Below are 21,920 nucleotides of genomic sequence, written 5' to 3' on the forward strand. Positions count from 1 at the left end.
TCCTCCCTCTGCCCCTCCCCCACTCGTGTGTGTGTGTGTGTGTGTGTGTGTGTGTGCGCGCGTGCGCGCGCACTCTCTCAAATTAAAAAAAAAATAAATTTTGCAGAGACCACATTTACTGCAGTGGAAAGAGTGACTGAGTTTGTAGAAAGGAGAGTAGATTTGAAAGGCCCCAATAAAAGGCTATCATACTGATCCCCTTGAGAAAGGATAGGTGTGGACTAGGTAATAGTGATAATAGTGGAGATGGAAACAAGAAGATGGATGGAGTTGTTTTAAATGTATGGGGACATAATGGCAGGACATAGTGATGAATTGCTTTTGTGGACTGAGGTAGAGGATGTGGTCAAGGATGAAGTTTTAGGTTTCTAGATCATGTAGCTGGGTGGATGGTGGTTGTTCTTCACTGAGATAGGGAACAATAGAAAATATGTTGCAGGACTGGTTTTTTAGAAGATCATAACTTAAATCTGGATATGTCAAGTCAGGAGGTGATTGTGGAGAACAGTCAGTTGGATATTTAGATAGGGGACTCCAGACCTAACTCAGGTTTAATTTTATGGCTAATCATTTGAGAATAACTGATTGAAGATATGGGGATGGATAGGGCCTAAGACTGAGCCTTGAAGGTTTTTCAGAATTATTTTGCAGGAAAGAGAAAGATAAGGCCAAGAAAGATGGAGAAGGTACAATTAGGCAGTAAAGATAAAGTATATTGTCATGGAATATAGGGAAAGGAATGAGAAATAAATGACTAAAATCAAAACCTAAGGAAACATGATAGGCTAAAAATATTTGACTAGCAACCAATATTTTAAAAGGAGATTAATTTAGTTATAATAGAAGGTAGACTGGCGATTAAAGATGGGGGATCCCAAATTAAGATTTTTCCTAAATTTTTCTTGATTTTAAAGATTTTTTAAAAGTGTACTTATTTATTTTGGGGGGGGGTGGGACAGGGGCAGAGAGAAAGGGTGAGAGAGGATCCCAAGGAGGCTCCACACTGTCAGTGCATAGCTCAGTGTGGGGTTTGATTTCATGAATGTGAGATCATGACCTGAGCCGAAGTCAGATTCTTAACTGACTGAGCCACCCAGGCACCCCAGAATTTTTCTTGTTTTTAAAGTAAGTAAGTACTAGAACTTGAAAACTTATCAGGAAAGTTGAAGAAAACCAAAATAACAGTTGATAGCTCTGTCCTATTTTATGACTGTATTTTAGATTGTCTAGTACATAATAGATGTAATAGGATGCATCACAGTTGAATAGGAAATAATGGATAGTTAATAAGTGGAACAAAGCAGTTAGTCCAACCTTTTGGCTCATTTCTCTTGCGTTCCTTGGTCAGCCTTGCTCCTCTCTAAAAGGATGATACAGCCATTTTGTTCACATTGCTGATGTATTTATTCTGAACTCTCCTGCCTTAGAATACATACATTTTCTAGATTATAAACTATAGAAGTATATTGTGGACTAGAAGAACAAGTGGAGCAGAAAGGGCAATCTTACCTTGGTCTTGAAGGCAGGACAAAAATTTTTTGTGGTAATTTTGTGAATTACCACAAACCTGGATACTCTTGATTTTGTAGGTTTAGCTGGAATTAGTATTTTATTTTTTTTCCTAAAATTTTTTAAAGTTTATTTTGAGAGAGAGAGAGAGAGAGAATCCCATGGAGGCTCCATTCTGTCAGCCTTTATGTGGGGCTCGAACCCACGAACTGTAAGATCATGACCCAAGCCAGAATCAAGAGTCACATGTTTAACCAACTGAACCACACAGGTGCCCCTAGTATATTTTTTCATTATTAATGCTTTTGGAGATTTTGAGTGCCTTGGTTTAAACTAAAGAATTTACATTTCAGATCTCGAACAGTATATTTGGGGAGAAATAGTTTCTTCTCTACACATGCCTTTTAAACTTAAAACAGAAGCAAAACAACTCAAGACCATGGTAGGGATAGAGTTTGTATTATTATTTTATGTCATTTTTGTTTGCACGCTGTGGGGCAGTATGTATTTTGCTTTTTCCATAAGCAGTCTTTGAACTCTGTATGAGCTAACATTTCTTTGGAATGCTTCACATGATAGTTGTTACATTTTTAGTCTATATTCTAAACATTTAAAATATTTAACTTAAATTCTGAGGTAAAGTTGACCTTAGAACCATGTGAAGGTAGAGGCACTGACCACCCCCTCATGCCCTACACAGTCAAAAATCCATGTATAATTTTGACTCCCCAAAAACTTAGCTACTAGTGGCCTGTTGACCATTAAGCATTACCAATAGCATAAACTGTTGCTGAACACCTATTTTTTGTTATGTGTATTACATAATGTATTCTTACCATAAAGTAAGCTAGAGGAAAGAAAATGTTAAGAATATCATAAAGAAGAGAAAATACATTTATAGTACTGTACTGTATTTACTGAGAAAAGTCCTCTTATAAGTGCACCTGCACAGTTCAAACCCATGTTCAAGAGTCAACTGTATATGGGAGTCTGCTTCCAGGGTAACTCATCCTGCCTGTAGGAATCTCAGAATAAAACAGAAATCTTGATTTGGAGCCCTTTCCTCCTTAGATGTGTTGTTCTCATCCATTTAGTCACGTCACACTTTGTTGTTCCTCCTTATTTTCTCCAGTCTTAAGCCCCATTGCTGAGTGTCTCTAAAACATCTCCCAAATCCGTCCACTCTTTTCAAGCACCCTATTTTAGATTATCTAACTTCTTTTTTTAAGAAGTTTTTTGGGGGCACCTGGGTGGCTGAGTTGGTAAGCGTCTGACTGGCTCAGGTCATGATCTCACAGATAGTGAGTTTGAGCCCCACATCAGGCTGTCTGCTGTCAGCACAGAGCCTGCTTCAGATCCTCTCTCTCTGCCCTTCCCCTGCTTGCATGTTCTTGATCTCTCTTTCTCTCAAAAATAAATAGACATTTAAAAAATAGTAAACAAATAAAATAAAATACTTAAAAAATAAATAAAAAGTTTTATTTATTTAGAGTAAGAGCGAGTGCATGCGAGCAAGCTGGGGAGGGGCAGAGAGAGGGAGAAAGAGTATTTAGCAGGCTCTGCACTGACAGGCGCAGAGTCAAACACAGGGCTAGATCTCATGAACCATGAGATTATGACCTGAGCCAAGATCAAGAGTTGGATGCTTAACCGACTGAGCCACCCTGCTTCCCTGCAGACCGCCTAACTTCTAACTGATCTCCCCAAAATGCTTGTACGCTGAATACCTTTGTACCTGTTTGCCACAAAATTTGGTAGTCTTTTAAAATTAAAAATTGGATAATGTCACTCCCTTACTTACAACTTTACAGTGGCCTTCTCTTATGCTCACTTAAGACTCCTAACTAATTCTCTGAATCTAGGCTCATTCTGCTTTAGATACATTCTGTTTCATTTCTTCCCTATGTTAAGATCATGCTTTCTTTTGGGCCTTGCTGTTTCTTCTTCTGGAGTCTTCTTCCTCTGCTCTTTCTCGTCATTAATTATCAGTTAAGTTGATATAAGAGAGGCCTTCCATTATCTCACTATAGAGGTACCTGTCTCTTCCCCTGTTCCCTACCTACTCTTTCTAATATTGCCATATTTTAATTTGTATGGTACATATCACCCTCTAAGGTTATATTATTTATCTTTTCCCCTCTTCTAGAATGTAAATTACCTGAGGGTAGGGACCTCATCATTGTCATTCACTATTATCCCTATCGCCTAAAATAATGTCTTGGCGTTTGATAGGTGTTCACTAAGTGTGTTTGGTACAAATAGGGCAGATCTCTTTTTTAAATAGTTTTATTTAATTAGTTTAATTTTAAAATTCAAGTATAAATTCCAGGTGTACAATATAAAGATTCAGTGAATCTCTACATTACCCAATGTGCATCATAGGTTTACTCTTAATCCCCTTTATCTGTCTTACTCATCCCCTCACCCACCTCCCATTTAGCAACCACAAGCTTACTCTGAATTTAAGAGTCCTTTTTTTGGTCTCTTTGTTTTGTTTCTTAAATTCCACATGTGAGTGAAATTATATGCTATTTGTCTCTCTCTGACTTATTTCACTTACCATTAACCTTTTAGGTACTTCCATGTTGTTGCAAATGGCAAGATCTCCTTCTTTTTTTTTTATGGCTGAGTAATATTCCACTGTATGTATATACCACATCTTTATCCATTCATTTGCGTATAGAAACTTAGGTTGCTTCCATATCTTGGCTACTGTAAATAATGCTGCAGTAAACATAAGGGTGCATATATCTTTTTGAATTAGTGTTTTCCTTTTCTTTGAGTACCCAGTAGTGGAATTACCAGATCATATGGTAGTTTTATTTTTAATTTTTTGAGAAACCTCCATACTGTTTTCTACCAACAGTGCTTGCATTTCCACCAACAGTGCATGAGGGTTTGTCTTTCTATACATCCTTGCCAACACTTGTTATTTTTTTGTCTTTCTGATTTTAGCCATTCTGTCAAGTATTAAGTGATACTTCATTGTGGTTTTGATATGCATTTCCCTGATGATGAATGATGTTGAACATCTTTTCATGTGTCTTGGACATCTTTATGTCCTCTTGGGAAAAATATCTTGTCAGGTCCTCTGCCCACTTTTTTTTTTTTTTAAATGTTTTTTATCTATTTCTAAGAGAGAGAGAGAGAGAGACAGCGCGAGCAGGGGAGGATCAGAGAGAGAGGGAGCCACAGAATGAAACAGGCTCCAGGCTCTGAGCTGGCAGTCAGCACAGAGCCCGACGCGGGGCCCGAACCCACGAACCGCGAGACCATGACCCAAGCGAAAGTCGGACGCCCAACCGACCAAGCCACCCAGGCGCCCCTCTGCCCACTTTTAAATTGGATTATTTGTGGGGTTTTTTGGTGTTGAGTTGTTGAAGTTTTTTATATATTTTGGGTTATGAACCACTTTTTGGAATACATTTGCAAATATATCTTCTCCCATACACTGCGTTATCTTTTTATTTTGTTGATTGTTTCCTTTGCTGCACAAAAGCTTTTTATTTTTTGTTTAGTCCCAATAGTTTATTTTTGCTTTTGTTTCCCTTGCCTGAGGAGGCAGACCCATAAAAATGTTAAGACCAGTGTCCAAGAGTTTACTACTGCCTATTTTTTATTTTAGGAGTTTTATAGTTTCATGTCTCACAGTTTAGTTCTTTAATCCACTTTGAGTTTATTTTTGTATATGGTGTAAGAAAGTGGTCCAGTTTCATTCTTTTGCATATAGCTGCCCAGTTTTCCCAACACTATTTATTGAAGAGACTCTCTTTTTCTCATTGTATATTCTGTTTTTTTTTAAATTAAAAAATTGTTTTAATTTTAGGGAGAGAGAGAGCAAGAGAAGAGGAGAGAGATGGGAGGGAGGGAGGGGGAGAGAGAGAGAGAGAGAGAGAGAGAGAGAGAGAGAGAAGCTTAGAGTCCTTGCTCAGTAGTGGGCCCGACAGTGGGCTGGATCCCATGATCCTGGGATCATGACCTGAGCTTGAAATTAAGATTTGGATGCTTAACTGAGCCACCCAGGCACCACTCCTATTGTATATTGCCTCGTTTGTCATAGATTAATTGACTGTATAAGTGTGGGTTTATTTCTGGGTTCTCTATTCAGTTCCATTGATCTTTGTGTCAATTTTTGTGCCAGTACCCACCCTGTTCTGATAAGTATAGCTTTGTAGTATATCTTGAAATCTGGGATTGCGATACCTCCAGTTTTGTTCTTTCTCAAGATTCTTTTGCCTATTTGGGGTCTTTCATGGTTCCATACATATTTTAGAATTCTTTGTTTTAGTTCTGTAAATGCTATTTTTAGTTTGATACAAATTGCATTGACTCTGTAGATTGCTTTGGGTAGTATAAACATTTTAGCAATGTGGATTCTTCTAATTCATGAGCATGAAATATGTTTACATTTTTGTCATCTTCGGTTCCTTTCATAATTGTTTTTTAGTTTTCAGAGTACAGTGTTTCACCTCTTTGTTAAGCATATTCCTGGGTAATTTATTCTTTTTGGTACAATTGTAAATGGGATTGTTTTCTTAATTTCTTTCGTTTTTAAATTTTATTTTTTTAATTAATTAATTAATTTTAGAGTGGGCACAGCAGAAGAGAGGAGCAGAGAGAGAGAGAGAGAGAATCTCAAGCAGGCTGTGGAGCCTGGGCTCAGCATGGAGCCTGACATGGGGCTTGATCCTACAACCCTAGAATCATGACCTGAGCTGAAATTAAGAGTCAAGACACTCAACTGACTGAGCTACCCAGGCGACCTCTAATTTCTTTTTCTGCTGTCTCATTATTAGTATATAGAATTACAACTGATTTCCTTATATTTTGTATCCTGTGACTTTAGCAAATTCATTTAACAATTCTAGTGGTTTTTTGGTTGAGTCTTCAGAGTTTTCTATATATATAGTATGTCATCTGCACATAGTGAAAGTTTTCCTTCTTCTTACCAGTTTGGATGCCTTTTATGTCTGATTGCTGCAGCTAAGACTTCCAATACTCAGTTGAGTAACAGTGGTGAGAGTTGACATCCTTGTCTCATTCCTGATTTTAAAGGAATATCTTTCAGTGTTTCACCAATGGGTGTGATGCTCACTGGATTTTTCATATATGGTATTTATTATGTTGTGGTATGTTCCGTCTAAACCCACTTTGTTGAGGTTTTTTTTTTTTTAACGTTTATTTTTGAGAGAGAGACAGAGTATGAGTGGGGGAGGAGCAGAGAGCGAGAAAGACACAGAACTCAAAGTGGGCTCCAGACTCTGCACTGTCAGCACAGAGCTAGACACGGGGCTTGAATTCATGGACCACGAGATCATGACCTGAGCCAAAGTTGGATGCTTAACAGCTGAATCACCCAGAAGCCCATGTGTTGAATTTTTATCATAACAACAGATACTGGATTTTGTCAAATGCTTTTTCTTCATCTATTGAGATAATTATATGGTTTTTATCTTTTGTTAATATGATGTATCATGTTGATAGATTTATGAATATTTTGAACCACCTTTGCATCCCTGGGATAAATTCCACATGATTGTGGTGAATGATTTTATTTTTTTATTTCTGAGAGAGAGAGAGACCGTGTGATCAGGGGAGGGTAAGAGAGAGAGGGAGATGCAGAATCTGAAACAGGTTCCAGGCTCTGAGCTAGTTGTCAGCGCAGAGCCCAACGCAGGGCTTGAACCCATGAACCATGAGATCATGACCTGAGCCGAAGTCGGACGCTTAACCAACTGAGCCACCCAGGTGCCCCGGTGAATGATATTTTTATTGTATTGTTAGATTCAGTTTGCTGATACTTTGTTGAGGATTTTTGCATCTATGTTCATCAGAGATAGTGGCCTTTAGTTCTTTATCTGGTTTTGGTATGACAGTACTGCTGGACTCATAGTAGAATGAGTTTAAAAGCTTTCTTTCCTCAGCCTAAGTGTCCATCAACAGATGAATGGATCAAGAAGATGTGGTTTATCTATACCATGGACTACATGGCAATGAGAAACAATGAAATCTGGCCATGTGTAGCAACATGGATGGACCTTGAGGGTGTTATGCTGAGCGAAATAAGTCAGGCAGAGAAGGACAAATATCATGTTTGCACGTATAGGAGGATTAGGAGGAACTTGACGGAGGAACAAGGGGGAGAAGAAGGGGGGAAATGGTGGGGGAAAGGGAGAGAGGCAAACCATGAGAGACTCTTGAATGCTGACAAAAACTGAGGACTGATGGATGTGGGGGGGAGGGGGGGATGGGCATGGAGGAGGGCACTTGTGGAGATGAGCACTGAGTGTTATGTGGAAACTAATTTGACAGTAAACTATTTGTAAAAAAAAAACAAAAAAACAGCTAAACAATAAAAAATAATTTTAAAATAAAACTAGCATTATTAAACACCTAAAAAAAATAAAAGCTTTCTTTCCTCTTCTATTTTTATGGAATAAATTGAGAAACATAGGTATTAACTTTTCTTTAAATATTTGCTAGAATTCACCTGTAAAGCCATCTGGTCCTGGATTCATGTGTTTTGGGGAGGGTTTTTTTTTTGTTGTTTTTTTTTTTAATCATGGATTCAGTTGTATTGCTAGTAATCAGTATGTTCAAATTTTCTATTTCTTCCTGATTCAGTTTTGTAAAGAATTTATCCATTTCTCCTAGCTTGTCCAATTTGTTGGCATATAATTTTTTATAATACTCTCTTATAAACCTTTTTATTTCTATGATATTGGTTGTTATTTCTCCTTCTTTGTTTCTAGTTTTATTTATTGGAGTCTCTCTTTTTCTCGTGATGAGTCTGACTAAAGGTGAATTAATTTTCTTGATCTTTTCAAAGAACCAGCTCCAGATCCAGATGGTTTCATTGATCTGCCCTATTGTTTTTAAAGTCTCTAATTTATTTCTGGTCTAATCTTTGTTATTTCCTTTCTTCTACTGGCATTGGCCTTGTTTGTTCTTCTTTTTCTGGCTCCTTTAAGTGTTAGGTTAGGTTAGGTTGTTTACTTGCGATGTTTCTTGTTTCTTGAGGTAGTCTTATGTTGCTGTAAGCTTTTCTTTTGGAACAGCTTTTGCTGCTTCCCCAAAGATTTTGGACTTGTGTTTTCATCTTCATGTTCTCCATTGAAATATGGAGAACTTTTTTTTTTAATGTTTTTTTAAATTTATTTCTAGGAGAGAGAGAGAGAGACAGCGTGAGCAGGGGAGGGTCAGAGAGAGAGGGAGTCACAGACTGAAACAGGCTCCAGGCTCTGAGCTGGCACTCAGCACAGAGCCTGATGCGGGGCTCGAACCCACGAACCGCGAGATCATGACCCAAGCGAAAGACGCTTAACCGACTAAGCCACCCAGGCGCCCCTGGAGAACTTTTTTTTTAATTTACTCTTTGATTTCTTGGTTGACTCAGTCTTAGTAGCTTGTTACTTATCCTCTTTTTTCTTGTAATCGATTTCTAGTTTCAAACTATTGTGGTTAGAAAAGATGGGTGACATGATTTCAGTCTTTTTGAATTTACTGAGACTTGTTTTATGGTCTATACATATAATATATTATGGAGAATGTTCCATAGCCCTTTGATAGGTATGTGTAATCTTCTGTTTTTGGACTGAATGTTCTGAATATACCTAATACGTCATTCAAAGCCACTCTTTCTTTGTTGATTTTCCACCTGGATGATTTATCCATTACTGTAATTGGGGTGTCCCTTACTATTATTATAGTACTGTCAATTTCTTCCTTTCTGTTAATAGTTGTTTTATGTATTTAGGTGTTCTCATGTTGGATGCATAAATATTTATAATTGTTATATCCTGTTGGATTGTTCCCTATATCATTATGTAATGTTCTTTGTCTCTGTTTTACAGTCTGTTTTGTCTAACTTAAATATGACTTTCCCAGTTTTGTTTTCACTTCCATTTTGTGTCCTAAATGTTATTACATCCCTTCACTGTCAATCTGTGTGTGTCTTTAAGTTGAAATTAGGCTCTTGTAGGCAGCATATAGATGGGTCTTGCTTTTTTATCTGCTCAGTCACCTTATGTGTTTTGATTGGAGTATTTAGTCGTTTTATATTAAAAGTAATTATTGAGGGGCGCCTGAGTGGTTCAGTCAGTTAAGCAGCCGACTTCAGCTCAGGTCGTGATCTCAGTTTGTGAGTTCGAGCCTCACATCCGGCTCTGTGCTGACAGCTCAGACAGAGCCTGGAGTCTGCTTCAGATCCTGTGTCTCCTCTTCTCTCTGCCTCTCCCTTGCTCATGCTCTGGTCTCTCTGTCTCTCAAAAGTAAATAAATATTAAAAAAAAATAAAGTAGTTATTGATAGGTTTATACTTACTGCCATTTTGTTACTTGTTTTCTGGTTGTTTTTCAGTTCAGGTTTTTTCTTGTCTTGTTCTTTCCTCTGTGATTTGATGGATTTCTTCAGAGTTATGCTTGGATTCCTTTTTCCTCATGTGTGTGTGTCTATTACAGGTTTTTTATTTGTTACCATTAGGTTCATTTAGAACATCTTATGTGGATAGCAGTGTATATTAAATTGATGGTTACTTAAGTTTTTGAATCCATTTTAAAAGCACTGAATGCTTTTATTCTATTACTCTCTTGACTGATTTTTATAGTTATAATTAGTTTTACTGCTTTTGTGCTTTAACCTTCAAACTGATTTTATTAGTGATTAGTACTTTTATTATATTTTTGTATTTATCTGATTTTTTTCCCTTTCATAATTTTCTTACACTTTATGCTCTTTTCTTTCTCAAAGAATTACCTTTAACATTTTTTTTTGTAAGACAGGTTTAGTGGTGATGAACTCCTTTAACTTTTGTTTATCTGGGAAACTCATTATGTCTTTTTCTGTTCTGAATGATTGCGTTGCTGAATAGAGATTTCTTGATTGCATATTTCATCCTTTCAGGATTTTGAATATATCATTCCACTCCCTTCTGTCTTGAGGAGTTTCTGTTTTAAAATCAACTGATAGACTTTTGTAGTTTCCCTTATATATATTGGTTTTCTCTTGCTCCTTTTAAAATTCTCTATCACTCCTTTTTGTCATTTTAATTATAATGTGTCTTGGTGTGGAACTCCTTGTGTAAATTTTGTTGGGGGCTCTCTGCCTCCTGGGTCTGGATGTCTGATTCCTTCCCTAGATTAGGGACATTTGGAGTGATTATTTCTTCAAGTAAGTTTTCTGTCACCTTCTCTCTCCTTCTGGGATCCCTATAATGTGAATGTTGCTACATTTGATGATATTCTTGAGTTCCCTAAACCTATTCTCATTTTTTTATTATTCTTATTCTTTTTGCTATTCAGCTTGGATATTTTCCATTACTTTCTCTTCCAGATCACTGCTTGATTGTTCTGCCTTCTTAATTATGCTATGGATTTGTTCTAGTGTATTTTGTATTTCATTTATTGAATTTTTCATCTCTGGTTCTTTTATATACTTTCTCTTTGTTGAAGGTCTTACTGAGATCCTCCACTCTTTACTCAAGTTCAGTGAGTATCTTTATGACCATTAATTTGAAATTTTTTTTAATGTTTGTTTATTTTTGAGAGAGACAGAGTGTGAGTGGGGGAGGGACAGAGAGAGAGGGAGACACAGAATCCAGAGCAGGCTCCAGGCTCTGAGCTGTCCGCACAGAGCCTGACCTGGGGCTTGAACTCATGAACGGTGAGACCATTACCTGACCTGAAGTCAGACGCTTAACTAACTGAGCCACCCAGGCACCCCTAATTTGAATTCTTTATCAGGCATTTGCCTATTTCCATTTCATTTAGCTCTCTTGCTGTGATTTTGACCTGTTTTTTCATTTGGGCCATATTGCTCTGTCTCTTCATTTTGTCTAACTTTGTGTTTGTTTCTGTGTATTAGGGAAATCAGCTACATCTTCCTGCTCTTGAAAGTAGTGGCCTTATGAAGAAGAGGTCCTGTGGTGCCTTGGAGCATGATAACCTCTGTTTGCCGGAACCAGGCACTTCAGAGGTATCTCCCGTGTGGCTGTGTAGGCCCTACTGTGTGACTGAGCTGCATTTGCCTTTCAGTCCATTTGGCTGCAAAGGCCCACTTTACCTGTTGGGGTACTCTGGGCAGGGTTTGGTGTCTGTGCTCTTAGGGGGCTTTTGTAGTAGGTCAGTGGTCAGACCAGGTGCCTGCCCTTAAGTCCATGTGCTGGAACTGCAGTTGCAGTGAACTGCAGGGCACTATCTCTGTACTGCCAGCTATAAGGTTTGCTGCTGGGGTGGTGGGAACATTGGTTTGTGTGGTTATAATCCCCTCTCTCCAGGACAGAAATCATTTTGAAGTGGCACTGGTCCCGGCTGGGGTTGCTCGCAAGGTGCATTGGGGCAGAAGTGGCTTTGGAGGGGTGCCTGCTAAGTGGGGTGGGTCGGATGGGGTGCCCGAAGGGGAATGCAGACGTGAGGCACTTGGCGCTAGCAAGGTAAGTGGAGAGTGTTTGTGCTGGTTCCTGCAGGTATCTGCTATGTAGGCAGGGGAAGTGGGCGAGGCAGGGGTAAAAGAATGGCACTTGCTAGCACTTCTGTTCTGGGAGAAGTCTCCTAAAGATTCCTGCCCCTGCAGTGCAAAATCTGAGATACCCCAGGCACTTTGCAAACTGCTGCTTCCTTGCAGTGTCTCTGCAAAGTTATTTGTTATGCTGGCTCTTGAAGGGTTGGGGACTCAGCTTCCTATTGATCTCCAGCTCTACTGGAGCTAAACCACCTGGTTTTAAGGTACCTGAAGTTAAGGTCTGCTGCTTATAAAAACTCTGGAAGTTAAGCCCTACTGGTCTTCAAAGCCAAATGTTATGGGCACTCGTCTCTCCAGTGTGGGATCACCATGCCTGTGGTGCATGGTGTGGTCCTCCTCTGCTTTTCAGTGTGGTCTTCTCTGTGATTAACTGGAAAGTCTGTTCTGCCAGGCTTTGAGTCCTTTTCAGTGTTGGTTACATTGATGTAGCTTCATTTCAGTGTGTCCATGAGCTCAGGATCTTCCTGCTCTGCCATCTTGCCAGAAGTCCCAATATTACCGTTCTCTGAGTTCCTGGAAGCCCTTCATCTCAAAATGGAAGAGAAGAATGTGGCGTGGATCTTTGGGGATATCTTTTAAACCATTTGGATCTGAGTATTCTTTTTGGGGGGGGAGTTGTTATTTCTTTTTAAATTTTAATTCCAATATAGTTAATATATAATATTAGTTTCAAGTATACAATATAGGTGACTCAACAATTTTATGTATTACTCAGTGCTCATCATGATAAGTGTCCTGTTTAATCCCTATCAGCTATTTTCATCCATCAGCTATTTCTCCCACTCACCTCCCCTCTGTTTTTTGGTTTATCTTTTTTTTGGGGGTTTTATTTCTTAAATTCCACCCATTGGTGAAATCATATGGTATTTTTCTTTCACTGACTTACTTCACTTAACATTATATTCTCTAGGTCTTTCTGTGTTGTTGCAAATGGCAAGATGGCATTCTTTTTCTGGCTGAGTAATAATCCATTGTATAAATATACACCAGATCTTCTTTATCCTTTCATCAATCTCTGGACACTTGGGCTGCTTCTGTTATTTGGCTATTGTAAATAATGCTTCAGTGAACATAGGAGTGCATGTATCTTTTTGAATTAGTGTCTTTATATTCTTTGGGTAAATACCAAATAGTGCAATTGCTAGATCTTAGAGTAGTTCTATTTTTAATTTTTGAGGAACCTTCATACTGTTTTCTGCAGCAGCTGTACCAGTTTGCATTTCTACCAACAGTACATAGGGCTCCTTTTTTCTCCATATCCTTGGCCAACAACTGTTATTTCTTGTGTTGATTTTAGCCATTCTAACAGATGTGAGGTGTTATTAATTGTGGTATTGATTTGCGTCTCCCTGATGAGTGATGTTGAGCATCTTTTCATGTACCTGTCAGTCACCTGTAAGTCTCCTTTGGAGACATTTTTTTTTTTTTGAGTGGGGGGAAGAGAGGAGAGAGAGAGAGAATCCCAAAAGGGACAGAGAAAGGGGGGCGAGAGAGAGAAAGAAATGGGGCTTGAGCTTACCCAATGTAGGACTTGAACTCACAAACCGTGAGATCATGACCTGAGCTGGAGTCAGATGCTCAACTGACATCCACCCAGACGCCCTTTGGAGAAATAGTTGTTCATATCTTCTGCTCACTTTTTAATTGGATTATTAATTTTTATGGTGTTGAGTTTATTAGTTCTTTATATATTTTGGATACTAACCCTTTATCGTATATATTATTTGTAAATTATCTTCTCCCATTCAGTAGGTTGTCTTTTAGTTTTGTTGGTAGCTTTTCCTCTGCTGTGCAGAAACTTTTTAATTTGATAGTCCCAATAGTTAAGTTTTGCTTTTGTTTCCCTTGCCTCACGTGACACATTGCTAGGAAAATGTTGCTCTGGCCAATGTCAGAGAACTATTGCCAATGATCTCTTCTAGGATTTTTATGATTTCATCTCTCACATTTTGGTTTTTAATCCATTTTGAGTTTATTTTTATGTATAGTGTAACAAAGTGTCTCAGTTTCATTCTTTTGTATATAGCCAAATTATGGATCTTAGTATTCTTATATGTAGAATTATGGTGGTAGATTCATTGAGCCATGATCTTCAAGTTTCCTTCTAAACTTTAGAATTTCGTGAATTGTAAGTATTTTCTAGCATTTCCAACAAATTGTTTCATTATTAAGACTTAAGTATTTTTACTGTTTGTAAAATATTTCTCTACTGTTATGTAACAGGATATTAAGGCTTTTTTAAAAATTTATTTTGAGCAAGAGAGAGCGAGAGAACGAGCGAGCACGCGCACATATGCGAGTGAGCCTGGGGAGAAGCAGAGAGGGAGAGAGAGAATCCCAAGCAGGCTCTGCACTGCCAGCACCAAGCCAGATGTGGGGTTCTCTTCCACGAACCACAAGGTCATGATTTGAGCCAAAATCAAGAGTCAGATGTTTAACTGAATGAGCCACCCAGATGCTCCAAGATATTAAGGCTTTTTAAAGACGTATTATTTAAAAAAAAAAACTTTCTGTGAAATACAGTCTTCTTGTAACACAATATATGCATTTCTAAAATTTACCATGTTATGCTGAATTGTACAACAGAAGGAGAAAAATGAGATTAGTATCACAGCAGTCAAAAACTTTGTCAGTCACACATACAGAAAGATAAGAACATAATAAAAACAGTTGCACAATTTTACACATGTTAAATGATTAAGAAGTACAAAAGTACTGTAATCAGTATAGCACTCTACCTTGAATAATACTTGAGGTTTGCTGTTAAAATGTGCTTCAGAAGGATTGCGGCTTGGAAGGTTTTGAGAGGTGATGCAATCTGGTGGAAGTTTCAACACCACATGTAGATAGGTGTGGTTCTTAGCATGCAGTGAACTGAGGCAGCTGGTAGAGGTTGGAAGTATATACCATTCATGTGTTTCTACATTACTTAGTGCAGTTTTTTGAGCTCATTTCAAGTGGATGCAGTTTTCTCTGTTTACCTAGTGAATGCTTGTCCCAGAGGAGAAATTGCACATAAGCCAATGCTCAGATAGTTGCCTAATATATTAATCACTCAGGAAAAAATATGCATTGCAAAAACAAGCGTCATAGGAGAATTGGCTGTAATTTTAGACTGAAAAGAAGTTGCATAAATAGTACACACAGTGTTTTCATATACCTCACACTGTTCCCCTAAATGTTCAAATTATGTAACTGTAATATAATGATCAAAACCAGGAACTTTGTATTGATGCTATATAGTGTTAACTAACCATAGGTCCTATTCAGATTTTGTCACTTTTTTCATTGTAGTTCTGTTTCTGTTTCAGGATCCAACTCAGGATCCCATATTTCATTTAACTGTCATGTCTCCTTTGTCTTCTGCAGTCTCGGACAGTTCCTTATTCTTTCTTTGTCTTCCCTGATCTTGACACTTCAGAGAGTACCTGGACAACTATATTGTAGACTGTCCCCCTAATGTGGATTTGTCTGATATTTCTTCATAGTTAGGTTGAAGTTTTCTTTTTTGGCAGGAAAACCACAGAAGAGATGTTATGTCCTTCTGACTGCATTATATCCATGATATCTGAGACATTAATTTTTAAGATATGTTCACTGTTTCTTTTAGTTGTATATTTGTTGTTTATACTTTATAGTCATTTGTTTTTAATGGGAGGTTTAATGTCTTCATTTTTATTAGTACTTTGACATATTTTATGGATAAGCCCTGTAAAAAAAATTAGTCTGTTATGGGTATGCCTTTATGTCCTTTGATTATTTTTCTTTGTGAAGTAGTTTATTTTGTAGTATATTTTGATTCCTCAGTTATTATTGAGTAGTGTATTTTGATTTCTGAGTTATGAGAGAGTATAATCACTTTTGAAATACTAGTGTTGTTCTATACTGTCTTTGTGAAATCTTTTTATATAATTACTATCGTTATTTTGTTTCAGTGTCAATAGTAATGGGAATTCCCACAGTGAAGAGAGAAGTTAAATCTTACCTCATAGAAACTCTTCATTCCCTTATTGATAACCTGTATCCTGAAGAGAAGTTGGACTGTGTTATAGTAGTCTTCATAGGAGAGGTAATTATTTAATTCTTGTTATTTTTTTAACCACATATAAGAGTTGAAATCATAATTGAATGTTTTAATATACTTTTATAAGCATGTTTTTAAAAACATAATGAATAAAGGTTAGATAATATATTCCTTCTGATAGTTAAATGTAAGTCTAACTTGTGTTTGCCTTAGCTTCTCTTCTGCAGTAATAATCCAGGAACAGAAATCTGTTGTGAATAGGATATTATACATATAAATCTTTAAGAGTAGTGAGTTCCTTAAAAGGAAAATATTCTTAATGTTTTCTTTAACACAGAAGTAAACACATGCATACTGCTTAAAACTATTACAGAAATGTATAATGAAAATTTACCTGTTATATAGAACTATTGATATTCTGAAATATATTTTAAGATATTTTTCCTGTGGCTTGTTTACATATATGTAAATGTATTGTTCTCTATATTTTTTCATATCATGGACATTTTTTCTATGCTAAAAAGAATATCACAGCATCATTCTTTTTATGCCTGCAAAATATTCCACTATATGGTTTTAACATAATTGATTTAATTTCTGACTGATAAAAATTTAGATTATTTCCAAATTTTTGCTCTTTTTTTAAAGACTGTACTGTGCATTACTCTAAATTTTTGGGCACGTGTGTAGTTACTGATGTGGGATCCAGTCGTAAATGTGGAATTGCCAGGTGTTAGTCTGTATAAATTAAAATGGTCATACATTACCAAAATGCCCTGCAGAAGTTGAACCAGCAGTGTTCAACCAGAAGGGAGAAAGTAGTTTATTCCTCTTCTAGCAATCTGAGAGAACCTGCTTTCCTGTCCCCACACCCTGTTATGTAATACTAGTCGTTACTTTTTTTTGCCAAGTTGATGGATAAAAATACTGCTTTTGTTTACTTCGGATTTCCTTACCAAATGGGATTAAGTATTGGTTTCTATATGTCTTTTGACTATTTGTATTTATGCAAATTTTATTTGTTAATCATATTGTATATCAATAGAAATTGGTACAATATTCTTGGAAAGCAATTTGGCAATAGCTTATTAAAATTTAAAGTGCTATACTCACTGACCTAACATTCTGCTTCTAAAAGTTGATCCAATAGAAACATTTTGCACATGTGTAAATATATTGAGGCTCATACACACATTTATATAGCTCCTACATGTACATTAATTAGATGAATAGAGAAAATGATCCTGTGAAATATACTCCAAATTATTAGTAGCAGGTATTATGAGAGTTGGGATTATGTGGATATGGCACCTTCTCTTGTATACAATTTTATAAAATTTTGAGCATGTACTGATTTTTAAAAAGTTTTTAATGTTTGTTTTTTGAGAGATAGAGATAGAGCATGAGCGGGGGAGGGGTAGAGAGTGAGGGAGACACAGAATTCAAAGCAGGCTCCAGGCTCTGAGCTGTCAGCACAGAGCCCAACGCGGGGCTCGAACCCACGAGCCATGAGATCATGACCTGAGCTGAAGTCAGACGCTTAACCAACTGAGCCACTCAGGCACCCCAAGCATGTACTGATTTTAATGAGAAAGAAAAGCCTTTACACTATATAAGAAAAAAATAACACTTGTATGAAGGAAAAACTCAAGTTTTTTTCTATAGGAAGAATTCAGTTCTTTCCTACTGTGTTCTTTCATGGGTGTCTCTACTTTTACATAAACACTGTTGACGCTTCTAGTCAGCAAATGTGTGGAAGCTTTCCTCCACACCAAGCAGTTCTCTGTGACAGCAGCTGGGTGTCCTACAATTTAACCTAATTCTGATGCTATCTACCTGAAATTAGCATCAGATCTCCTGGGTTATGGGCGCAGTCCCACAAAACCGGCCCCTACCCCTGCACACGCACATACTTCAGATGCCAGTTACAAGCCCAGGTTGTCATCTGTGTTTCTGACCAACTAGCTACAGATTGGAGTTCCAATGACCCCACCCCTCCTTTCTTGGGTTCGATGAATTTGTTCGAGTGCCTTACAGAACTCTGTACAACACTTACGTTTATAGGATACAGATGAACATCCAGATGGAAGAGGTGCATAGGGAAATGTATGTAGAAAGGGGCATGGAGCTTCCATACTCTCTGAGGGCACCACTCTCCCAGCACCTTCATGTATTCACCAGCATTGAAGGTCTTGAAACCTGTCCTTTTTTTTTATGTACATTTTTTAAAATTGTTTTTAATGTTTATTTATTTCTGCGAGAGAGACACACAGAGTGCAAGTCGGGGAGCGGCAGAGAGAGAGAGGGAGATACAGAATCTGAAGCAGGCTCTGAGCTGTCAACACAGAGCCTGATGTGGGGCTCGAACCAACAAACAGTGAGATCATGACTTGAGCTGATGTTGGACACTCAACTGACTGAGCTACCCAGGTCCCCCTGCTCCTTTTGGGTTTTTATGGAGTCCTCATTACATGATTTATGAAATCGTGATTTATGAAATCATTGGCCATTGATGATAGATTCAACCTCCAGGTCTTCTCCCCTCCCCAAAGCTTGGAGAGGGGTAGGACTGCAAGTTCCCTCCCTCTGATCACATGATTGGCTGTCCTGGCAAGCAGCCCCCATCCTTCATGGGGCAGGGGCGGGGTCCAGAACCGACCTCACTAACATAACAAAAGACACCGTTTTTTTTTTTTTTTGCTCTCATCACTTAGGAAATTCCCAGGGTTTCCGGAGCTCTTTGCTAGAAATGGGACAAAGACCAAATTTATACTTGTTAGTATAAATCACAATATCATAACTTACAAATAGTATTCAGTCTATAGGCATAGATATGTGTACATCGCTCAGATATAATAACATGGGTTTTGGATTCAGACAACCCATATTCAGGGCCTGAATTCTGTCACCTACTGCCACTTGAGCAGGTCATTTTTTTCTCTCCTCATCCTCAGTTTAATCATCTCTAAAATATGAGAATTCTGCCATTGAGCCTTTAAGCTCAACAGTATTGTCTACAGGTGCAATGAGATCACACACATGGAGAGGTGTTGCATGCTGACAGTGCAGTTTCAGTGCCAGCAGTAAGCTGATCTCAAAGACTCCTCTTCTGAATTGCAGTATTTGTATATGTATCTATATAGAATGTCAGTAGCTATAAGAAAGTCTGTTCTGACTAGAAGAATTAATTTATAGAGTTCATTGAATTGCCTTTAGGCAATTTAAAATTATTAATCACTATATTTGATTCTGCCTTGATTAGTAGTTTTAATCAAAGTGTCTAGTAACCTGGGATGCATTAACACTAGTAACAAGTGCATATACTGTGGCTGTGACCTGATCTACAGGTTGCATGGTTTCTAGATCTATCTATGTCTCTAGCATCCTCCTAAGCCCATATTTCCAACTACCTACTTGATAACATTGGTTGAATGTTTTCTGAGCAACTTTTAATCTCTCCATAACTAAGTTAATCTGATTTCTCAAACTGCTTCTCTTCCCTTTATTAAAGGTTCTTTACATTATAGAATTAATAGTTCTGTGTTCCAGTCATTTTACTCTTATTTTGTTATGTAGACCTAGCGTGTTCTCAGTTCTGTTTGTGTTATTCTTTGGCCTGAAACATTGCCTCTTCCTTTCTCTTTCTTAATCATCCTTCAGCCCCTCTGGGAAGGGAAGAGAGACAGAAAAGTAGTTACTAGCTCTTTGTTCTTCTCTGGTGATTTCTCTCTTTGGGTCATTTGGGCATAAATGATGAGACATTTAAAGGACATGCAAAGTTTTGAACAGTTGACTGTTGATGTATTATTTGAAAGTTCACTAACACTATTCTGGAATTGCAGGAGTTACAAGGAATAAATTCCAGTTGCTCTGAAGGATCCATGATGTGATCCAAGTGTGATATTCAGATTTTAAGATTGTATCATTCTTGTGTTTAGTTTTACTTACTACTTTTACTTTAATTATAACCTTTGTATTTGAGTGATCCTTTGTTGTCTGTATGCCTCATTTGTTATATATTTTATTATATTTCTTATACTGTATTAGCATTTATATTATTTCTGCCACTCGTAACCATTTTTGACAAAATATTTTCCTATATTGTACTTTAGCAAAATTTGTTTTTTCTGTTCTATTCTTATATTTGGAGAATTTTCCATATTATGAATCTTGGTGGGAGGAAACTTTTCTCCCATTATGGAAACTAAAAATGCCAGATAATTGTTTTACCAGTTCAGGCCTTTGACATGGGTTCAGCCGCTTGACATTCCTATCCTGTACTCAGAGTAGAGCTTAATTATGTCCTGATAACACAGAAAACCCAAAATAATAAGCCAATTATTAGAAATAATAGAGGAATGTATCAAGGTGGCTGGATATAGGATCAGTTTATATTTCTGTATATTAGTAATAAATATTTCTTCTAAATATATTTTCTAAAGAAGCAGGGATTGTGGAATATGTCTCAGTTTGGGATTGTCTCATGTTTCCTTAATGATTAAATTCCAGTTTTACATTCTTTTAGCAAGAATACCATAGAAATGATATGGTATTCTTTTTCAGACCCTCATATTAAGGTGATGTTGATATATCTCATTATCAGCATTGTTAATGTACGACACTTGATTAAATTGGTGTCTGACAGGTTTCTCTACTATAAATATACTCTTTTTCCTTGTACACTTAGTAGCTTTCTTTTGGGGCGATACTTTGAAATTATGCAAATATCTTCTTGTTTCTCTTCATAACTTTTTCCCAGCTAATCAGCCTTGATGATTCTTGCGTGTAACAATTACTGTGTTTGCTGAATAGTGATTTCCTAGTTCCTTTTACATTTATTAATTGTAATTCTGTAAGGAAGAGCTATCCTTTTCTCCAATTTTTTCTGTTTTGTTGGTTACTGATATCAGTGTGCTCTTGTGGACATTACTATAAATTTTTTATGTTGTTACTACCATTTTTAGCCATTGATTGCTCTTTGGAGTTGGCTACTCTGCCCTTTCAAGATGCCTGCATCATTTTTCCTTATATTCTAGCAGTGTAAGATATTCTAGGCTTATCTTATGTTTTCCCTACCCCAAACCTGGAGTCAGCCATGTCCCCAAAGAACCTGCTTCTATTAATTGGAGAAAAGTCTTAGAAACCAAGACCTGTTTGTTTGTTTTTTAAATTTTTTTTAGTTTATTTAGTTTTAGTTTTTTAGTTTATTTCTGAGAGAAAGAGAAAGAGATAGCGTGAGCAAGGGAGGGTCAGAGAGAGAAGGAGATATACAGAATCCGAAGCAGGATCCAGGCTTCGATCTAGCTCTCAGCACAGAGCTCGACGCGGGGCTCGAATCCACGATCTATGAGATCATGACCTGAGCCGAGGTCAGACGCTTAACTGACTGACCCACCCAGGTGCCCCAAAATCTGGGTTTTAGATATGCTCATTGCTTCTGAGGGATCAGTGCTTCTAATCCTTTCAGTGAGCAGAGCTAGGAAATACATTGCATACATACACATCTGTACATATATCTAGGTCCTGTGTCCATTTATCTGTATATGTTAAAATTCATGAGTTTGTGATGATACATTTGATTCCAATCTAGTACTACAGGGTTCATTTTAGCCTCTTCCAATTCCTTATTCTTATTTTCCCCCTCAGAGGGAAACTTGGCTCTTGTGATTCACAGTATATCTACTTACTTGCTTAGTCCTAAATAAACATAAAGTAGTTTCTGAATTGCTAACCTATTTAAATCTACTGATGAAAGTTCATTTTCTAATTTCCTCAAGAAAGGTCCATATAACCAATTTTCCCTGGGGTCCTATGTAGTAAAAAAAAAAAAAAATGTTATCTTCTGCCTTTATTCTTTGCTTAAGTATAG

General features: G+C 37.3%; 1 protein-coding gene across 2 annotated transcripts in view; it reads left to right on the forward strand.

Annotated features, from left to right (window-relative positions):
• The window catches only part of MGAT4A (alpha-1,3-mannosyl-glycoprotein 4-beta-N-acetylglucosaminyltransferase A), a 112,333-nt gene that overhangs the window by 44,806 nt on the left and 45,607 nt on the right, over positions 1 to 21,920 (forward strand). For both annotated transcript variants that reach the window (XM_077749371.1, XM_077749372.1), the window contains exon 4: positions 15,963 to 16,096. In XM_077749371.1, the coding sequence (XP_077605497.1) occupies positions 15,963 to 16,096 (134 nt within the window). The remainder of the gene's footprint in view (positions 1 to 15,962; positions 16,097 to 21,920) is intronic.

This window comes from Crocuta crocuta, unplaced genomic scaffold (genome assembly GCF_008692635.1).
Source record: "Crocuta crocuta isolate KB4526 unplaced genomic scaffold, BGI_CrCroc_1.0 scaffold118, whole genome shotgun sequence".
Lineage (NCBI taxonomy): Eukaryota > Metazoa > Chordata > Mammalia > Carnivora > Hyaenidae > Crocuta > Crocuta crocuta.